General features: G+C 40.9%; 2 protein-coding genes across 3 annotated transcripts in view; one reads left to right on the forward strand and one right to left on the reverse strand.

Moving 5' to 3' along the window:
- Window positions 1-2,249, reverse strand: part of jp (junctophilin) — a 139,830-nt gene extending 137,581 nt beyond the window's left edge. Inside the window, exon 1 of the mRNA XM_070530947.1 lies at window positions 2,096-2,249. The gene's annotated coding sequence lies outside the window, so the exon portion shown is untranslated. The remainder of the gene's footprint in view (window positions 1-2,095) is intronic.
- A 165-nt stretch (window positions 2,250-2,414) lies between these two features.
- Window positions 2,415-19,715, forward strand: part of Not11 (CCR4-NOT transcription complex subunit 11) — a 35,911-nt gene continuing 18,610 nt past the window's right edge. Inside the window, exons 1-8 of one of the 2 annotated variants that reach the window (XM_070530945.1) lie at window positions 2,415-2,560; window positions 2,865-2,916; window positions 3,009-3,114; window positions 7,321-7,455; window positions 12,831-12,944; window positions 17,963-18,016; window positions 18,091-18,206; window positions 19,053-19,185. In XM_070530945.1, coding sequence (XP_070387046.1) covers window positions 2,879-2,916; window positions 3,009-3,114; window positions 7,321-7,455; window positions 12,831-12,944; window positions 17,963-18,016; window positions 18,091-18,206; window positions 19,053-19,185 — 696 coding nt within the window. In that variant the 5' untranslated portion in view covers window positions 2,415-2,560; window positions 2,865-2,878. Of the gene's footprint in view, window positions 2,561-2,586; window positions 2,741-2,864; window positions 2,917-3,008; window positions 3,115-7,320; window positions 7,456-12,830; window positions 12,945-17,962; window positions 18,017-18,090; window positions 18,207-19,052; window positions 19,186-19,715 lie in introns of those variants that run through there. The other variant, XM_070530946.1, reaches the window with a different exon arrangement.

Raw genomic sequence — 19,715 nt, forward strand, 5'->3', positions numbered from 1 at the left:
ACACACAAATGCACACGCGTTCGAATGTCCGGAGCCGACCTCAGAGGGGCCCCGTAGAACTCGGAGCCGTTCCGGGTAGCGCGTTGGGGAGTTTGGGAACAATAGTTGGCCCGCCGAACTCATTCCGTCACAACGGCGATGAGGCTAGAGGTTGGTGGCGGTTTCAGCACGAAGCCTGCTTCATCGAACGCATCCTAGCTGAAGCGACGGAGAGTGGGGGATGCCCATATTGTTCCCCGACACAAAGTCGATTTAGTCACGCTGTGGCTAGAAGTTGGCGGCGACGCTCCCGGAATGTTGCCGCCATAGTTGTAACGGGGTGGCAAACTTGCACTGCAGCTGGCCGTTTTTAACAGCGATGTTGCCGCCATAGTTGTGACTGGGTGGCAAACCTGCACTGCAGCTGGCTGTTCTTAACACGCCGTCACAGCGGCGCCGCTCACGATCTGAAGTAGTCCATGTTGTGCGCCTTAAGCCATTCTGTCAGCGCTGACGGACTTTGCCTAGCTGAACTTTTTACTTCCTTTGGACTTTGTTTCTTTGTTGTTTTGTTACTTCTTCTTAGTAAGTGTGCTTTTGTTTTTCGCTCTCCTTTTATGTTTCCAGCATCGGGACGATGTTTTTTAAGAGGGGGCCCGGGTATTGACACGTGTACTTGTTTATCGAATGATCGCGTTTTATCGTCTAACAAATATTATCGCTCAGCGCAGGACGCGCCTGCATGTATCGGAAGTTTCTGGAATATTATTGATGGTTCTACGTGCTGTCTGTTGTCGCCGAACTCTGGGTAATCTGATTGCATGTATGCACGAAGCGAATGGCGTAGAACTTTCTTCAGGACACGCGGGCACCAGCGACTACTCTGGAATGTTCGGTGGCTCATGTATAAAAAATGACGCGCTTGACCCGCTGATCAGATTTTCGACGATCGTCGAGTGTGTTCGCCGCTATCGTTGTTCTTTAAGTGTAGCCTGCTTTTGAGGGAACAAGTTCGCCCAATAAAACACAAGTTTCGTTAATCACAGTTTTGCTGCCTTCCTTCACCGTCACTACTACGTGACTATACATATATATATATATATATATATATATATTGTACGAAGGAAACAGTAAAATGGTAAGTGCACGAGGAAAATTAATTACTCATATTTGTAATTGACTTGCTGAACTACGCACAACTGAAAACTCCCTCCAGCATTAAAAAAAAAAAAACTTTCGTATGGGCTGTAAATTGGGTTTCCGGCGCTTAAATAAGAGTTTAGAGCATCAAATTCCGCATATCAAACATGATACGGCCGCCATCCAAACAAGGAACAAATGGGCAATCGAAAAAGAACGCCTGTACTTTCAGGCATGATCAAATTTCTTAAAAATGATGAGTTTATGTACTATACGATGCATTTTGAGGCAAGGTAGACCAGCTTCGACATTTAAATCCGTGGAATTTGTTAGGCGGGAGTACTTGAAATAGGTAAACCTGATGTCACGATTTTGCACACATTCGAGGGTGTTAATCAGGTTAGACTGTTAGGGGTCCCATACTGCGCATGCGTATTATAACTTCGCTCTTACGACGTTGAGTAAGTGCCAGTGATTTGCGGGCACAAATTGTTGACGATATATGCAAGAAATTCTGTCAACCACTGGAACACTAGGGGACTTGCATTTGGCTGTGACAGTTTTAGTAGAAAGCGTTTATGCGGGACCTTATCGAAAGCCATATCGAAATCTGGAAAATAGGGCGTTCACAGAAATATCCGAGTCTAAACTTTTGCTTATGTCATTGAGATATAAGGGAAGTTGGAGTGTTGCAGGAAAGGCCTCTTGAAAGTCGCGCTGGTTTGGGTGATAACAGTTCAGGGGTGTTAAGATTACAGCTTGAGTGTAAATAACATGTTGCATTATCTTTGAACACGTGAGTGACATATATGGGGCAGTAGCTGTTACCTGATGCTTTCTTTAGAACTGGAACGATCTTGCCCACTTTTCACTCACGAGCAATGCAACAACTGACAGTAATTGCTGAAATGTGTGATTAAGGTAATGCATGTAACATGCTAGGTGTTCTTGATTATGCATGAACATTAAAACTCACCGTGCGTCGAGTCACGCTGGGAGCTGTCGTCTGTTTTGCTGTTGCTTTTTGCGTGGCCATAATGCAGCAGAGATCACCGAGTGAGCCGGAGAACGGAGTGAGGCCGAAGACGTTGCGGTGTGGCAAAATACACATTTGGTCAATATAGCACAGAATATAGTGTCCTGCTCCTACGTGACTGCCTTCTGCATCATGGCGTCACGATAAAAGCACACGCACCTCCTTATAAACGAAACCGAAATTGATTTGTAGAAAAGCTATAGCAGCCACCACCATGCTTTGCTAGCCCGATTGACATCATCATTACGGCGTCCGTAGCAGGTTTACGCAAATGTGTAGATGAAATAGTGTGGTGTGTGGGACGTTTTTTTTTAAAAAATAAACAAGACAAAAATGAATTCCTCTTTAATTAATGTCCAATTGTATGTTCTTTGAAGGCAATTCCACATAATTAGCCACCTTCCGGTAAGAACCTTTGTTTGCAGTACAAGCGTTTTTATCCCTATGGTCAGGTCGTCATTTGTAACAACCCTCTCAGACCGACGATTTTCGTCTGTCAAGCTAACATTTCCTTCTTTCCCTACTTAGGATCGTGAACTTCATGCACATATGCTTTCCACAGGACTTGTCGATACGGCGTTTTCCGTGTGTGGTTTGCGCACAGCTAGACAATCGTTGCAAATCATGCGTAACGTTTAAAAGCGCACTCCTCGCAATGTGATAGCTTGTAAAGAAAACTACAGCTTGTTTATTTTGTGTGTCTGTCCAGGTTTCCATTCAGTCATGGCTTTATCAGAAAAGGAACTTGCTCTTCTACTCAGGTAATAAGTTACTCTTCACTCACGTCCGTTTTTCTTTTTTCGCTAACGTGGAAAAAGAAATTGCTGTGATACTGCAATTTTGTTTATTTCAGCTTGTTGCAGGATGAACAGTTAGAGAAGCAAACTTTCGAGTCCCTAGGCCAAGCACTTCAGCATAATTTTGCCAAGCAAGACCACTTCCGTGTCAGCTGTGCCCTGGTTTGTTGAATGCAGAATACTTCTGTTTGCCATTTTCACTGACCAGCTTCTAAGCCCATAACAAAATACGAAACACAATATAGAAAAAGGCTTCTTAGCAGTTTTTCTGGTTGAAGTTTTTTTTATTTCTGTGGAAGGAAACTGGAGTGATGCAAATAAAATCAACGAAGCATGCTGCCAGAAATCAGCATGGGATATGTACACCTCATGGCACTTACTTGCCTTGCGCTCCAAAAATTTGAGTGTCTACTCTGGCAGAAGACACTCAAACTGGCAGAAAATTACCCTATGCCTCAGTTGAAATATGCTGTACCATCCATGGATACACTTGTTTGAACACACAAGATACTCAGTTTTGTTAGCTTTCTTTTTTATTCAGCATGTGTCTTAGAGATTTGTCTGTAGCATAGAAGGGCCATCCTTTCATGGACGAGTTTTGGTGTATTTAACAAACACTAAAGATGGCAGTTTTTTTCTGCCATGAAAGTGTTGTTCAAGCTTTCAACAAGTGCTTTAAAGTAGAATACAGGGACATTTTTGAACCTTATTATCATTGCTTCATCAAAGCATTCATTCGGTCACCGGACTTGGAAGTAAAGCTTACAAAACTTCTGACATTCATCCCATCAGCTGAATTGGCATGGGTGCAGTTACCCAGTTGCTAGACATAATGTCATCGCCACACAGCCAGGAAAATGCTTGGCAGTCACTTGGGTAATGATGCTAGCAACTGGTCACTGCCCTAGTAAATTCGGCTGGTAGCCGTTGTTGCTGTGGTAGATTTTCCTCTGGAGGCAATGGTGGGAACAAATGACTATTCAGTAATAGCTCCAGTCAGGGCTCAAGGAAAAAAAAAAGTTGGAAATCGAAGCACATTTTTATTACTTATAAGATTGGGACTAATGATGTTTCATTTCTGGAATACCCAAATGACTGAAAAACTGGATACTAATTTAAGATGGAAATATATGTTTGTGCATCTTTTTAAATGTGTGGAAGCCACACCATGTGCAACCAGCACTGCTGTTGCATCACCTGCATTTGCACTCTGGAGAGCATCTCTTTCCCACACTCTTAGGTTCAGGACTTGCATAGGAATTACCTCACAGTGCAATAACAGGTCACATAGCCTATACCATCACCTGTACTATTGGCGTTAAATGAAACGCAAACAGCGGAGTGCATGCCCGAAGCATAATTGAAGTCAGCTTGTGCACTGTCACTGAGCCATTACCGGATACATGCTTGCATATACAGTTTGCCCATAGGGTGCGATAATGCTAACCCTAATGTGATAGTCTTGCTTTTTCTTTTTAAGCAAGGAAATGAAAATCACTAGTGCTTCTCGCTTCAAGACTGCCATTGGAAAAACCCATTACTGAACATCCTACCTAACTTCTATCTGTCATGTCCAGCCCACGTCTTCATGTAATGCCCCTGCCCACGGGCCCTTGAAGTATTAAATAAATAAAACACTGTTGAAAGCACGAAGTGACGTCATATCATTTAGGCACTCCCAAGTTCCATCATAATTTCACTACTACTTTTGAAAATGCCATTATTGAGCACCAAATTATTTTTATGTGTTGGTATGATCTTTGTCTTACTGCTGTAAGGGTTGGATGATGCCACAAGAACCAGTGCTGTGCTGGCAATGTTAATACAATTCTAAACACCTCTAGCAGATAGTTGTTGCCATTATGAAACTCTTGTAGAAGCTTCTATGCTAGTAGATTAACAATACGCTATGCATAATTCCTTCTGAATATTTTTTTGGCATGTCAAGGCACTAATAAATCATTTATTTTACATTGATAGGGTAACGATTGTGATTATCATGATATTAAAGGAACACCAACAAAGATTATTAAGCTGGACTAATAAATTGCACTCCTGGAATGCCAAAGAAGTTAGTCTCGAGTTGAGGCATGATCACACAAATGAAAGATGGGTGGTGACACTTGCTTGAAGTTTCCACGTCAGCTTCATGGGACTCCATGGATTTCGGCAGCTTCTGCTCAGGATTAGTTATGTTTCATTAAACAGGGATGACATTACCTGTGAGAACAACAAAAATCTCACCCTCGCAATTTTTCAAAATTTGAAGGGCAGCTGAAATGTACAAAAGGGTATCATGAAATCACTAACATCACACTGGCATCACCGGTGCTGCAGTTTGGGCACAAAACTAAGGAAGTTCAGTCTTTATTCCCTCTGCTAATAATCAACAGTTTTCTGTGAAATGAATGAAAATGAAGTTCTTGAGCAGCACTGTACCTGTCTAAATTGACTTAATGTTGTTCTTTAGTGTCCTTTTGAGATAGCAATTTGTACTGCTTTGTATCTAACTGCTGTCTTGAAAATTCAAAGTGCTTTTAAAACACCCTTTCTCAGAGGATTTGCATACTGTGTTTATGATTGAATACAGCTATATATATATATATATATATATATATATATATATATATATATATATATATATGAGCATCTTTCATCCCTTTCTTTCTTTTTTTGCTTTGCTGACCACTTCAAACAAAAAAAACATTTTTTTTAAATTCATCGTTCAGTTGTTTAAACCTGGCAGCATTAAAGGAACACAGCAACAATTTTTTAACAAAATATGCTGTCTGTAGACGTTGGTGCCATGAACATCCAAGTCGCATATACTGCAGCAGGAACCCACAATCTCACTTAACATATTGCTCTCTCTTCTGTGGTTTTTGAGGTCCCCTATGTTCTGTCGTAGCCTATGACATTGCCCATAGAAGCCAGCCATTAGGATATTGCTCATAACCATGCACACCCCTCCAGTGTTCTAGCAAGAATTCGTTGTTAATGTGTGCCACCTGTCCTGTCGCTGCTTCTTGTCTTTGAGCACCTCTGTCAGATGCCATCCTTGACTGGTTGCTAAAAGTGTACTGCTGAAAGAAACAGTAGTGCAGGGCATTGCTATTGTCACTGCCCCAGTTGAGTGGAAACATTCAGTTGTGAGGGAATGGGGAAAATAGACATATGTCCGTTTTTATTAGCTCCTGTTCAAAAATTTCTTTGGGAATATACAACTTGAAAGGCATCACACTCGCACCAGTGTGTTCTCGGGTTTAAAAAAATATTTTACAGGGTACCTTTAAGAATACCTTGAAGCAGCAGAAATACATGTTACAAAAGAAATATTGCAGCTGCAGCCACTTGTATGTGAGTAGTATGTACCCTCAGTATAAATTGAAGTGTGAACAAGAACTAACTGATCAAAATCTGTACTTCACATAATTAGGTAAATGTGCAACGTGTAATTGCTCGGTAGCCGGTTTCTAAGCGTGAAGCTGTACCAACTGTGCGTTTTGCAGTCTGTATTAAGTAACTGTTACAAAAGCAGGTGAGCCTGGAAACAGAACATGTTAAGTACTTTTGGAATTGTGTTTGAATTTTTACTGATAGTACATATAGAGGCTATGCTTAGCCAATAGGAAGAGCTTTCACCACCATGCTTGCTACAGTATTGCTGTTTTTCACTTTGAAAAGCAAAACTACGACTCAACGTCACTAGAATTTGAGTGGAAGATACCTATGCTTTATTTGATTTTATGTGCTTGAGTCCTTGCTGCAGCAACTGCATCTCTTCGAAATTTTTTTCTCACTTCTGTTGGCACAGTATGGTGCTACCAACTATGAACATTGTGTCGAGTAGGTAGGGTGAGCCATAAACCTTTGAAACATTTAGATGCAGGCATAATTGTCAAACACACTTTAATCATCCAAACCACTTATGCATAAAATAAAAAGTTCTGCTCCTCCCAGGTATGGAAAATGCTAAACAGAACATATACCAACTGTCGTAGCCCAGTGACTATAGTGTTTTACTACCGAGCACAGGGTCACAGGCTCCTTGCCATGGCAGCTGCATTTTGTTGAGGGCAAAATGCAAGAACACGTGTGTATTTAGATTTAAATGCACATTAAAGAAACCTAGGTGGTAAAAATTAATTTGTATCCCTCCACTACAGCGTCCCTCATAACCCATTGTCCTTTGCCAATTTGGGGATGTTAAGCCTCACAACATAATTTTTTATCAAAGCCTAGAGGCACAAGACTGTTGCACAGTTGAATGTGCATATCTATCTGTCTAGCAGAAGTACTTTCAAATGGAAACAGGATTAATTGACTTCATTTTGCTTGACGAATTTTGTGAATGTGAATTTATTTCAGGCCTTGCTCATTCAACAGTCGGATCTTATCAGTGGGCCATGCCAACGAATAGTTGCACTCTACTTTTTGTACGAAATGTATCGGACTGAGTCGATCCACATGAATCCTTTCATTTCAATATTTGTTCATCTTCTTGTAAGTATGAACCATTCATACTTCCGAAGCTGTATTTTGTAAATTCAATTTCATTTTTTTCACTCTTCATCATTGGCTCGCATGTGACTCACTGTGCTATTGGTGCACTCTTTCATAAAGAAATAACAATAGAAAATGAAATTGAACGCTACAAAATACGCGTCCTAATCTCCTTTTTACAGTGTGCTGTGCTAAGTGTCGCATTTTGCTTGCACCACATCACTTCCACAAGAAAGGTGTTCTGTCGCCAGATCTCATGATTGAGGATAAATGTTTAACACATGTATTTCGGGTGTTAGCTAGCAATTTCCCTTTCCTGTTTATGAGTGCGTATGAATGTGATGCAGGGCGTCGGTTCCTTTCCTTTTTTTCAGGCTTCTTCACTGAACAGTGTGTTGTTCTGTTTCAGCTTGACTGAATGAAATAACGGCTTAGGGAAGCCATGTTCATATGTTAAATGGAAGTATGGTTATGGCAGCAGTGAGATGGATTTGTTTTCATGAATGTTATAAATAATGAATAAGATGATCAAGGATACTTAAATCTGCTTGAAAGTGCAGTATGGCTTCAGGGTACACTTTTGGATGTGCAAGTCACAATGTGTGAGGGCATCTGGACACATCCACTTCGTCAACAGAAAGCAAACTACAAATTTCATTGCAGAAGACCCTCACTCGTAATAGATTTTGTAGAAGGGCCCCCATGATGATTTGCTTTAGTCTATACTTCAAGCTAGCTCTTTTGTTCTTGTTACTGCGCCAAATGAGTATTTATCGTGTTGCGTACCTGTCACAATGACTCGGTGGCTAAGGCACTTTGCTGCTGAGAACAGGACAGTGCACATTATGATGCAAATGAGATGCAAAACACTTGTGCATTGCACTTTGGACGATCTGTGTAATCTCTATGTGACCTGTGAAAGAATCAAGATTTTAACAGTCACAATCACTCGGAGAAAACAAGATTATCAAAACGCAGCCTTTTAACGCAAGCTGACCTTGCATCACTTTTCTTTGGCATGCACATTTAATCCAGAGCGAAAAATTGATCATTTCATTGTGATAGCACCTTGGGGATGAAGGACTCATCTGCACCTTTTACTGGCCACAAATCATGTTGCGAATAGTCAGTATTAAGGAAATGTGAGTGGATAGTTTTTGTGCATTTCGTAGCAGTATAAAGTGCTAGCATTCTTGCTGGATTTGCTGTGGTAACCAAGCACTGGCAGTTTGATTGTTTGGAGCCAGCTCCAACTGTTTTATCGGCAGTCTTCAGTCGTCAGTTTGGTGGGCACAGAAGACATGCTTACAAAATAGCACCAGTCAGTACAGAGTTGCATTGCAATGTGGGGCACGGTGGAAGAATAGACTAAATGTCTGAACGAGGCTGCCATGCCGACGACTTTTTTGGTCATGGTTTACATCTCTCTCAGCAGATGGCGTGTGTCGTTGGCTGGTCAATCACAGCAGCTGGCACTGTGCCCGGGGCTCCTCAAACATGTGCGTGCATAAAAGAATCGCTAGTAAATTGACCCATATATGCCTGTGGATTAGTCTAAGCATCTGGGGGGGCTTTTGGAAGTGAGCTTAGGAATGTGCTCTTAAATATCTAGCGTAGTAGTACTACCCAGACCTTAATGTGCTTCGCACCTTGTGAAAGTGCGCTGTAGAGACGGTGTGTTTACTAGTGCTCAACTTTGCTACAAATGCAAAACCATATGGCTATTGCAAAGCGCAAAATTTTTCAAGTTGTGGACATAAGGCAAGAAGCTTCGGCTTGCCAAGTGCAGCGTTGTTCATGGATAGCATGCATGCCAAGCATGCACATTGCTGCTAACTGCACAACTTACTTTTAATATTCGTTATTTTAATCTAGAGTATTTTTCAAGTTACTCTATTCTATCCTTTTATTTACGCCTAGTAGCGTCCACCTAATCTATTGAGTGCTAATGTGGCACGCTGGGGCGAAAATTCAAGAAACACAAATACATGACTGTACAGACAGTTCCCAACTGGATATACAGGGCGCCCCAACTATCATGCACCAAGATTTAAAAATATGCTAATGCCACGTAGCTGGACAGAACCAAGGTAATGTGTGGAGATAGATTTTTTTTTTTTTGCATTCTGCCTAACTGCATAATTAGTCTTGCTTAAATAACTTCTCAAATATAATTAGGTGGAAAGTGTCAATGAGGAAATTGTAGAACAACATGAAACACTCCCTATACAGCTTCTGTTTGCTCAATACGTGCTGCATAAAGGTGTTTTTCTGAGCATGAAAAAAGCCTGCAAATACACTCAATATTGCCATGCGACTGGCCGCTCGAGCACTTTGCGTGTATTTGCGGGCTTCTTTCATGCTAAGAAAAACACTTGCAAGGCACTTTGCGTGAATATTCGTGGGCTGCTTTCATGCTCGGAAAGACACTTTTATGCAGCATGTATTAAGCAACAGAAAGCTGTAATGGGAGTTTTCCATGTCGCCCTACAATTTTCTCACTCACACTTTTAATCTAATTATAATATTTTAGAAGTCTATTAATTATGACTAATTAGGCAGAATACGAAAAATAATCTGAGTATCTCCAAGTGACAGCAAACAATATTAACTGGGTTCTGTCCAGCTATGTGGCATTTGCATATTTTAAAATCTTGGTGCATGATAGTTGGGACATCCTGCATATTGATGTGTAAATGATGCATGTGACAGCTAGAATAATACTATAAGAATTGTTTGTGACCAAAACAATGTGCATAAAGGAGCTGTACTCACAAGTTAGACACTTATAATGTTCTCGTACATTCAAACCAAAATGTGCGCACGGCATTGATTGCCCGCTCAGCTCTGTTCATCTCATTACTGCCTGCATGCTAACGCACAATCGAGGCTGCTGTGCAGCAATTTTCAGCTGAGACGCAACAGAAGCACATCTAGACAACTGCATGTGGAAAACTTGCTGAAAGACACCTACTAAGACGTTTTACGACGGTGGGTGACCGTACTGCAGATCAAGGTCAAAGAGGGAGCTCGGTAGGTGATTTCTAGTCGCATATTAAATTTTTCTTCGCAAATAGCACAGGGAGCAATAATGCAGAATCGGCAAGAGTTAGTAGTGTCACAGAATAACATCGCGCATTATAAGGCTGTTTTGCAGTGAAATGCGCAAATACGGGGCCTCATATAGCTAGCAGACGACAGAAAATTATGACCCCCAATGCTGCAGCATTCCTGCCAGCAAAGGGAGGAAGCCCGAACAGAGTTATAGTCGGCTCGATCTGCAGACAGACGTCGCCATTGAGACACGTGTCTGTTCTTCCACCGTGATGTGAGGCACTGGAAATGCATTCTGATAGGTTGATGGTAGTTTGACACGTTTTATTGCAGACTATGTACTACTCATGAGGAACTAAGTATCGTAAAAACCTGCATATAATACAAGGATTATGTTTAAAGCTGCAAAAGATGGGAAAAAGTTGTCTCTGCGTATATATGTCACGGGTGGAGCTGCTGTTAGTGCCCTTTAATGGCACAGTGTCGGTCTCGGCACAATGTGCACAAGCGCCCATGGTTTTGGTAGTTTCAGTAGTTCCAGTTTTACTCTTCCATCGCAGTGCCTGATGACAATGGTGATGGGCGTTATGGGCTGCCCAGGTGCCGCTGCGTAAACGCCGGTCAACAGAACCCTCTATGCCACGCTTATCAGTTTTGTGTTGTATAAAACACAGTATATCACCTCATCTGACCTGCACTGCGGCGGGAATGTTGGAAAATTTCGTGTATGGGTGGCTTTGTAGCATGCCTTCCGTCGCCAAGGAAGCAAAGCACTGTTTCAAATTGCATGCACTGTGTATAAGAAGTCGCAGATGCTGTTTTGCTATGCTGCCACTTTTAATGTACCACTGAAGTCACATGATGTGAAGCTGCAATAGCAGACTGTTGCAGTATGTGTATATTTGCTTAAGCATGCGTGCCAACTCAGTACCGGCACCCCTGAAGTAATTAACTAATAAAACTAATGTAAGAATTAACAAGCTCCTTGCATTAGCACCGTGTCTGTGCTTGATCGGTTCTAGTGTGTGTTGACGCTGAGACTGCCGGCATCATGCAGCTTATGCCGCAAAAGTGCATTTCCAGACATGGCCATCAGTAAATACCACGATTGAGTGTCTGTGGCCTTAGCGCTGATGTGCAGTAATTTTTTTTGCAGAGAAAGAATGATGCTGCAGCAATAGTTTCGTTTGTTGTCATTGATTTGTTTACAGTAACAGATGATGTGACGCAGCTGTTTCAACCCCACTTTTTATGTACAGTTCCCTAACTTAATGCTGTAACTAATTTTCTGTACCACATCAGTCGATACATTGTTTTTCACTTGTCCTCTCAGCAATGTGTTCTGAAACAGTTTCAACCACTCTATGAACTTTCACTGAGTTACGTGGGCCGCTTCACCAAATGAAGTTCCTTGAAGTCTCGTAAATTTCTATGCACAGATAAAAAAAAATAATATGCTGTTTTAGAGATGACTGAATTTTTGTATGGTTTAGCTTGAACGAGGCACACTCTTGACGAGATGATCCACTCTCAGTGACGCAGGTGCCTTTACCAGTAGCTGAACACAAAATGAAATAAGAAATGAAGTCTGAACACACACAGAGCAAGCGAGATCAGCTGCATACAGCCCAGTGACAGTGTTGTGGAGAGCTGCAACATGTACTACCCAGCTTATTTCGTCGCTCGCCACCAAGTCGTGGCACAATGTGTTGAAAACTCCAGGTGTCATGCCCACGACCCTCGTGACATTTCACCGCCAACAATAATCGCGATGATGACACTTGGAGACCACGCGCTGCTTGGCGTAGTCTGGTGCAGTTGCCAGGTCTGCCCACTTTGGCGCGGTTTGTAGAACGGAAAGCACCCACTTTTCATGACCTGTGTTACATGCAGCAGCACACAATGCCCTACATACGTGTCAAACACTTTTTGAGTGCAAATATTGTGCACACAACGAGCAAGACCTGTGTTAATCTACGGGGCGGTGTCTTTTCCATACTACCCAGCTAACTTCATCAGTTGCCACCAGGTTGCACCACAGTACATCCAAAACTACAGCCCTTCAGCCCCATAGGTGCCTGCCAATCTGCAACACTTTTCTGGACCAAAACCCTGACTAGACGTTTGGAATAATGTGGAAAGCTTTGGTATCGAACTATAGTAGGTGATAAAGATTATGCATGTAAAATTTTGGAGAAAAGAAAACCACATATTAATATGTAGATTTTTACTATGTTTCATGCTATAGTGGCTGGAGAACATACATTTAATGGCTGCACAATATGTTCCTTATGAGATTAACAGCATCTGATTGTTGCCAGAATCCTGCTGAAGAAACCAGTGGAAAGAAGCCAGAATTTGCACATGTCATTCCGAAGCTGACACTACATGAAAAATACTTCCTTACCCAACTGTTGACTGTTCCTGCGAAAGATGTAAGTTATTGTTGTATCCCTGCCAGTCTCATGCTTTGAGCTTCTCAATTTTCTCCTTTGATATTATCTACTTGCATTTCTCAATTTACAATGTGTCAAATTAGTAGCAATGTGCAGTTAGTGGAACGACTTTTGATCAGTGTGAATTATGCATTGAAATGTCATGCCCTGACAACTTCCATTTGATGTTTTCAATTTCTTGTTGCTTCTACTTATGATAGCAAGTAATAGGGAAGCCAGAAAGCCAGATTGAAATCAAAGCAGTTTGTGATAATGAAGAAAAGTGAACAGAGAATGATAGAGAAGGCAATGACCAACCTGCAGTAGGCCCTCATTTGCTCGTTCTGCACAATGAACAAGCACATGCATTGTGCATTTGTGGGCTGCCTGGCGAGAACTGATCACCAGTGGTTAAAGAAGGGGTGTCGCTTGAGCCAACATTTCGACAAGGGTAAAGTGTCTTTCTCAAGTAAAGGGGACAAGTCCTCTTACTGAAACATTGGCTCAACCAACATTCCTAGTTCAACCACTGTTCAACTCTCCATCTTACTTTTAACCTCTTTCTGGTGATGACTGCGACAGCTTGGCACAGCATTAATGTCCAGCATTTATTTGGGAAAGTATCATAGTTACTTGGTTCCATGCTGTGGGATGGCATAAATAAGTGTGCTCCAGGTGAACTTGCTGCATACAGCAGACATGCCAAAGTGCTTTAATGCTGAGTTGAGCTACTAGTCTGGATGGACTCTTCCTGGCCAAGAGCATCAAGCTCACCATCTTTCACACCAAAGAGAACCCTGATTGAGCCCTCTTTATGAGCAACAGTTATAAACGGGCAAGTTCATTTTAATAGGGTGTTTTAGGTTTTGCACATTCTAAGTTGGGGGGATGCAAACCACTGGGCATACAAAAGAATTCAAAAGGAGCACAAAAGAATGCACGTAGGACGAGGGGCTTTGGGCACATAAAGATGCTTGGGTGTGCTATTCCTAAAGCTCTCTAATATCAGTGTACCTCCCTTCAGCCCACAGTCATGTCCTGGCTGGTTCTTTGTCAGATCTGCGTCATGCTACTGTAAATAAATTCAGTCGGAGTTGATGCAAACAGTCCTTGAAATTTTTTAACATGTAGATAGCAGCCACCCCTGGAGATGAGCAAATGTCTTCCTTGAAGGAGGGCCAAGAGAAGCTCTTCAAACACTTACAAGCCTGGAGTAACTGTAAAATAAAAAGTAAAATTATATACTAACGTTGCATGCAGAGTAACACTCTGCCTTCGCTACATAATGTGTCATTTTGCTGTTGCCGCTGTCTTGTAAGCAGCCTGCCACAAGGTGCATTTCACAACTTTGTAGCACATGACATGATGTCTTTAATTAAGCTTTGTTTTACAATTCCTTCTAATCGATAGCTTTTTAAAATGATTTGCAGAGTTACAGAGCTTGTGTTCTATTGTTTTGTGTCATTTACTTATCCAAAACGCCCTGCTACAAAACCTGAAATATCTGCGTCAAAAGGAAATTTCTGCGACTAGAGCTGCTGCAAGAGATCTGTTGGCTATTTCACCACTGATGGTGACTTTCTGCTTGAATTTGGGTGTTTGCCTTGCAGGTATTTTATTGTTGCTTATGTTACCTTTACACTCTCAGAAATAGTGTTTAACATACAAGCTCTTGCTCTTAACACCTCTGATGATTAAACATTCCTTTTGGAAGTGTAGCATATCAGACATGATTTATTTATTTATTTTCAAAATACTTCAGGCAGCAGTGCCTGCAGTAAAAAAAAAGACTTCTGAAACATTTTTGTCCTCGAAAAGTACGGGTGGATAACATTCGAGTGATTAATTCCAGATTACCTGTGTTGTGCATGGGAAAGATAAGTTTCGCGCGGTAAATCTATTCTATTCTGATAGATCAAATAAAGCATTTTTAGTCTCGCTATCTTTCGCCGGACACAGAGGGGCTCCACATTCAGTTGCTGCAGCATATGGGTAACAGATGAAGGATATCAATAGTCAGATACAATAAACCTAGCAGCAAGGCACTGAATTCATTCCACTTAGGCAATATCTTTAACGTAGTGTGGGTCCCACACTAAGAAGTGTACTCAAGGACGGGTCGAACTATAGTGCGGTATGCCTCGAGTTTAACACTTGACGTGAGTCTTTTAATTTTATGTGCCGAAAGGAAAGTTTTTTAAATGCTCTTGTGCAAACTTTCTTCAGATGCTTATCCCATTTTAAGTTGGTTGCGATAGTTAGCCCTAGATATTTGACAGACGTTACTGACCGAATATTTTTATTAGCGATGTAATACATATGAGACAGTGGCTTTTTCTTTGTGGCTATTGTCATAGCAAATGTTCTATCAAAATTGATTTGCATGCCGTTTTGTTCGCACCAGTCTGCAAGTTTAAGAGGTTCTTGTTCAGTAGTGTTTGACAAGAGGAGCTATTAACAACACTTTACATCACGCAGTCGTCAACAAATCACTTTACTGTAACAGAGTGGTCGATGTTAGATGCAATACCATTAATAAATTAAAAATAACAAAGGGCCTAGTATGGAACCTTGTGGTACCCTGGACAAGACCGGTACGTCAGCAGACCTGACACCTGCACACTCTGCAAACTGTATGCGATTTTTCAGATAAGCAGGCAACCACAGTATCAATCTCTCAGGAAGCCCGGCATCCCTTAATCTGTCAATAAGTAAAGTGTGTGGCACACGACCGAAAGCTTTTGACATGTCAAGAAAAACTGCATCTATTTGTTCACCATTATCTAAAGCTGAAGCAAAATCGTGTATAACCGAAATTAATTGCGTAGTTGTTGAGACAGTCTTCCGGAAACCGTGCTGATACTCAATGAAGAATCCTTTTGATTTGGGGTGCTGAGATATATGGTGCGCTATTACATGTCCAAGCAATTTACAGCATGTGCTTATTAGAGAACTTGGTCTGTAGTTACAAGTTGTTTGTCTGTTTCCTGATTTAAGTATGGGAACCACTCTTGCTGTGAGCCAATCTGTGGGTAAGGAGCTTTGATTGAGTGAAGCGTTAAACAGAACATACAGTTAATGTGATACAACTTTTGAGTATCGTACAAGGAAGGCATTCGGTAGGCTGTCAGCGTCGCTTGACTTTCTGGTTTTAACATGTAAAATAAGAGAAAATATTTCTTCATGAGCACAAGCTAGGTCAGGCATTAGGTTTGCAACATGTGGCAGATCAGAGTTTTGTATTAGCAAATATTGAACATTTGGCCCAGTAAACACTTGGTGAAAAGTAGTGTTTAATTCATTAACAATTGAAGTAAGGTTTGTACATATGTTACCATTAATCTTTAGCTGATTCACACACGTTTCGGAACCTGACAAGAAGGGCCGGAATTTCTCGGAAGATTCCTTCAAGAAAGCTGTGAGAGTTTGCCCATAAAATTCACTACGCGCGAGCTTCAATTTAGTAACCAGCTGTTCTTTAAGGGCAGTTAATGCTCACCCAGTTTTATCCTTCCTTTTTCGTTTAATACGATGCTCAAGATGGATTATGTCCCAACTAATCCATGGGTTCTGACACTTTGTAGTCTTTCTATGCAAAGGAACAAACCTCTCAGTGCATGATAACACTAATTTTTTGAGCTCCTAATACATGGTGAAATAACAGTGACGAGAAATATGTTGCAGCTCATTTCAGTACTTGGAGCACTGGTGCCTAGGTACTTGTGTGTAGTGCTCATGATAACTTCTTGCAGAAAAATTATTCTCCTGCATACTTACAGAGCTGAAGCACACATACTGAATGCTTGCAGCTATCATAAGCTATATGCCCACTTAAAACTTGTTAATGCTCTACTACATGCAATTTGAATTGATACTCTGTTTGGTTTAGTTATTTAAAGGAGTATCTAAACAACTTGGACCACATGCAGTTGACAGGCGAGCACACATGCAATGTGTATCCTCTGAAGCAGCAATAAAATCTTGCTCCACGTTCTCGTGAATGGGCAGCTTTGTGCATTAGTTCGCATGAAGGGTCTTAAAACCAGTGGTGTCTGTTTCAAAGAATATTTCACAGTGCAGTACAGACATTACCAGGTGGTGAGCTGGATAAGTTGGCTCTGCTGCCATAAGGAAATCACAGGCATAAAATTTAAACATCCAGTCTGCTTAGGGCAATTTAAAGGAGTACTATCAGAACATTTTCGACATTTCTTTTTTGTGTGTATGTCTTATTGAAGATTCAAACCTAGAGCTTTAAACGCTAGAAAGAATGCTGGTAAACATTAGGGTGGCCTAAATAATTCACTGTAATGGTTGTTTCTGCAAACCAGTTTCAGTTTTTCAGTTACCCAGGTGGTGGATGGGTTATGACATCATAATACTCTGACTCACTCTGTTCCTGTGATTGCTCTGGTTGCAACACATGAGTACAACCAGAAGAAGCGCATGCAGCACTCTTGTTAATTTTTTCATGAGCAACATCATTGTATACTTACTCTTCTTGCTACACATCATCAGCAAATTTTACTTTGATATCATGACATCACAATAATGTCAATAACACTAGGTCCATGTATCGAGACCAACCTTAGTATAAAGGTAAAGTACATATATTAAAAGCATTTCCTGACCTTCATACTTGTTGAATGTCATCATTTTACACGCAATAAACATGTGGTAGAGTTTCTACAACTTTGAATATTATAGTAATTTGTGCACTGCATATTTTAAATGAATTAATTGCTATTTATTGTATGGGTGGATATAAGCTAATCTTATTAAATGGCATAAAGTGCAACACACTACATTATTGTAATTAAAGAAAAATTGCTAATGGAAGATGCTTGGGTTGCCATTTCAGTGCTTTTTCACAAAACCACCAGGTACTATATCATAAATGTGGTAAAATTTGAATGACCAATACTGTGTATATGTGCAACTTCATTTTGCTTTGCCTTTATAAAAATTTGTTAATATTGGTGTTTGTAATTAATCTGAAAAATTTGTAACTGTTCTAGCTTTTCAAGAAAACACCTTGGCAGGTTCTAAACTTGGATGAAAACAACCTTCAGGTTTGGTTTGCTATTATTCTGTTGAATTTAACATTGGCACTGTTTTTTAGTGCTCATTTTACATTCTTTAACAGATGGGAGACACTGGAGGCATCCAAGTGTCTTTTGCTGAGCGTCAATCTGAAATGCCACAGTCAAGCCGATCTGGAATACCACTGATCATTGATGACCCTGACCTGAGACGGCCAATGTAAGTCATAGATACCTCTTTTCATATGTGTATCTTGAGGTGCAGTATGAGATGTCTGACATTTTCAAGCTGGCTAGTTGTTTGGACATTTTTGCAGTTTGTGCTACAGTAAAAAACTAGTTAGAAGTTGTGTGGGGCTTTTTCTGCCATGAATGAATTTGACACAATGCCTTTCTGCTGCCTAAAAATACAAATGTCCGTTGTTCTGATCATGCATATATATATATATATATATATATATATATATATATATATATATATATATATATATATATATATATATATATATTTATTTATTTTATATATATATCTTACGTCACCTCATGAGAGTCACATTGAGATTATGCTGAGTGGCTATGGCTCTGCTGCCATAGTAAAATTGCAGGTGCAAAAGTTAAAGCATCCCGCCTGCTTAGGACCCTCTAAGAGTACCATCACAACATTTCCGACATTTTTTTGTGTGTATGTGTGTTTGTGTACTGCTATGCATGAGGGTGTGTATTTGATTCTTGGGCGCAGCAGCCGCGTTTTGATGTAAGTGAAATCCAAATATGTTCATGTCCTTACATTTAGGCGTGCGTTGAAGTTTAGTTGAAAAGTTAGGTGCTCCCTCAGTGATCCTAATTTATCTGGAGCCCTCAGCTACATCATCCCTCACAGCCCGCTGTGCAATTCCAGTATGTGAAACTCCCACATCTTATTCTTTTTATGCTACTGTGTGTTGTGGTTTCATAAAAGCTTTGGAAGTGTGTGCCTGTGATGGGAATTTAAGAAAAAGGGAAATTGATTGACCATGCTGCATCCTGAGCATCTCTGCATTTTTTTTTACCCTTCTCTCTTTTCCAGAATTGGAAGTGATGCACCAAGTCCTGCTAAAGCAATGCAGCAGCTTCTAACTGGTGAAAAGCCCCCTGTAGAAGGGGTGTTCCAGCCAGAATTTCTTAGACTTGTTCCTCCGCTTCATGATTGTGATGGTGAGGTGAGTCTATTGTAGAATGGTATTAATGCTGAGGCCCACTAGAATCTACTAAGTAGACCTTAAGAACATGGAACTTTAGCTAACAGTGCACTCTGTACTGAGTTGTTTTGGGATTATAAGCTTGTATTGTCCTTCTGATGCAGTATGATTCATAATATGTTATATACTGCAGTACTCATCAGGCCATAAGTACAGTATTGCACTTATTTAAGCATTGCCTATGCCACCAAAGTGTATGGTGAATTTACAAGCATCATTTTTCTTTAAATATCTATGGTAGACACGGGGACCTATGAAATACAAGAGCATGCAATATACCTCTTCAACTCCCTAGCTCGAGTTAGCCAAGCTGAAAATGTTCACTGCTCACAAGATTAGGATAAACTGAACCACAGTTCAAATGTGACAGTAGCAAGCAGCAGAAACATCCTTTGTGAAGCACAGCTCGCATGCGGACTCCACTCCAAGGTTGCACAAAGAACATGCACGCATGCAGCAGCAGAGTGAATGAGAGTGAGTAGAGCCCCTGT

This window comes from Dermacentor albipictus, chromosome 1 (assembly GCF_038994185.2).
Source record: "Dermacentor albipictus isolate Rhodes 1998 colony chromosome 1, USDA_Dalb.pri_finalv2, whole genome shotgun sequence".
NCBI classification, from domain to species: Eukaryota; Metazoa; Arthropoda; class Arachnida; order Ixodida; family Ixodidae; genus Dermacentor; species Dermacentor albipictus.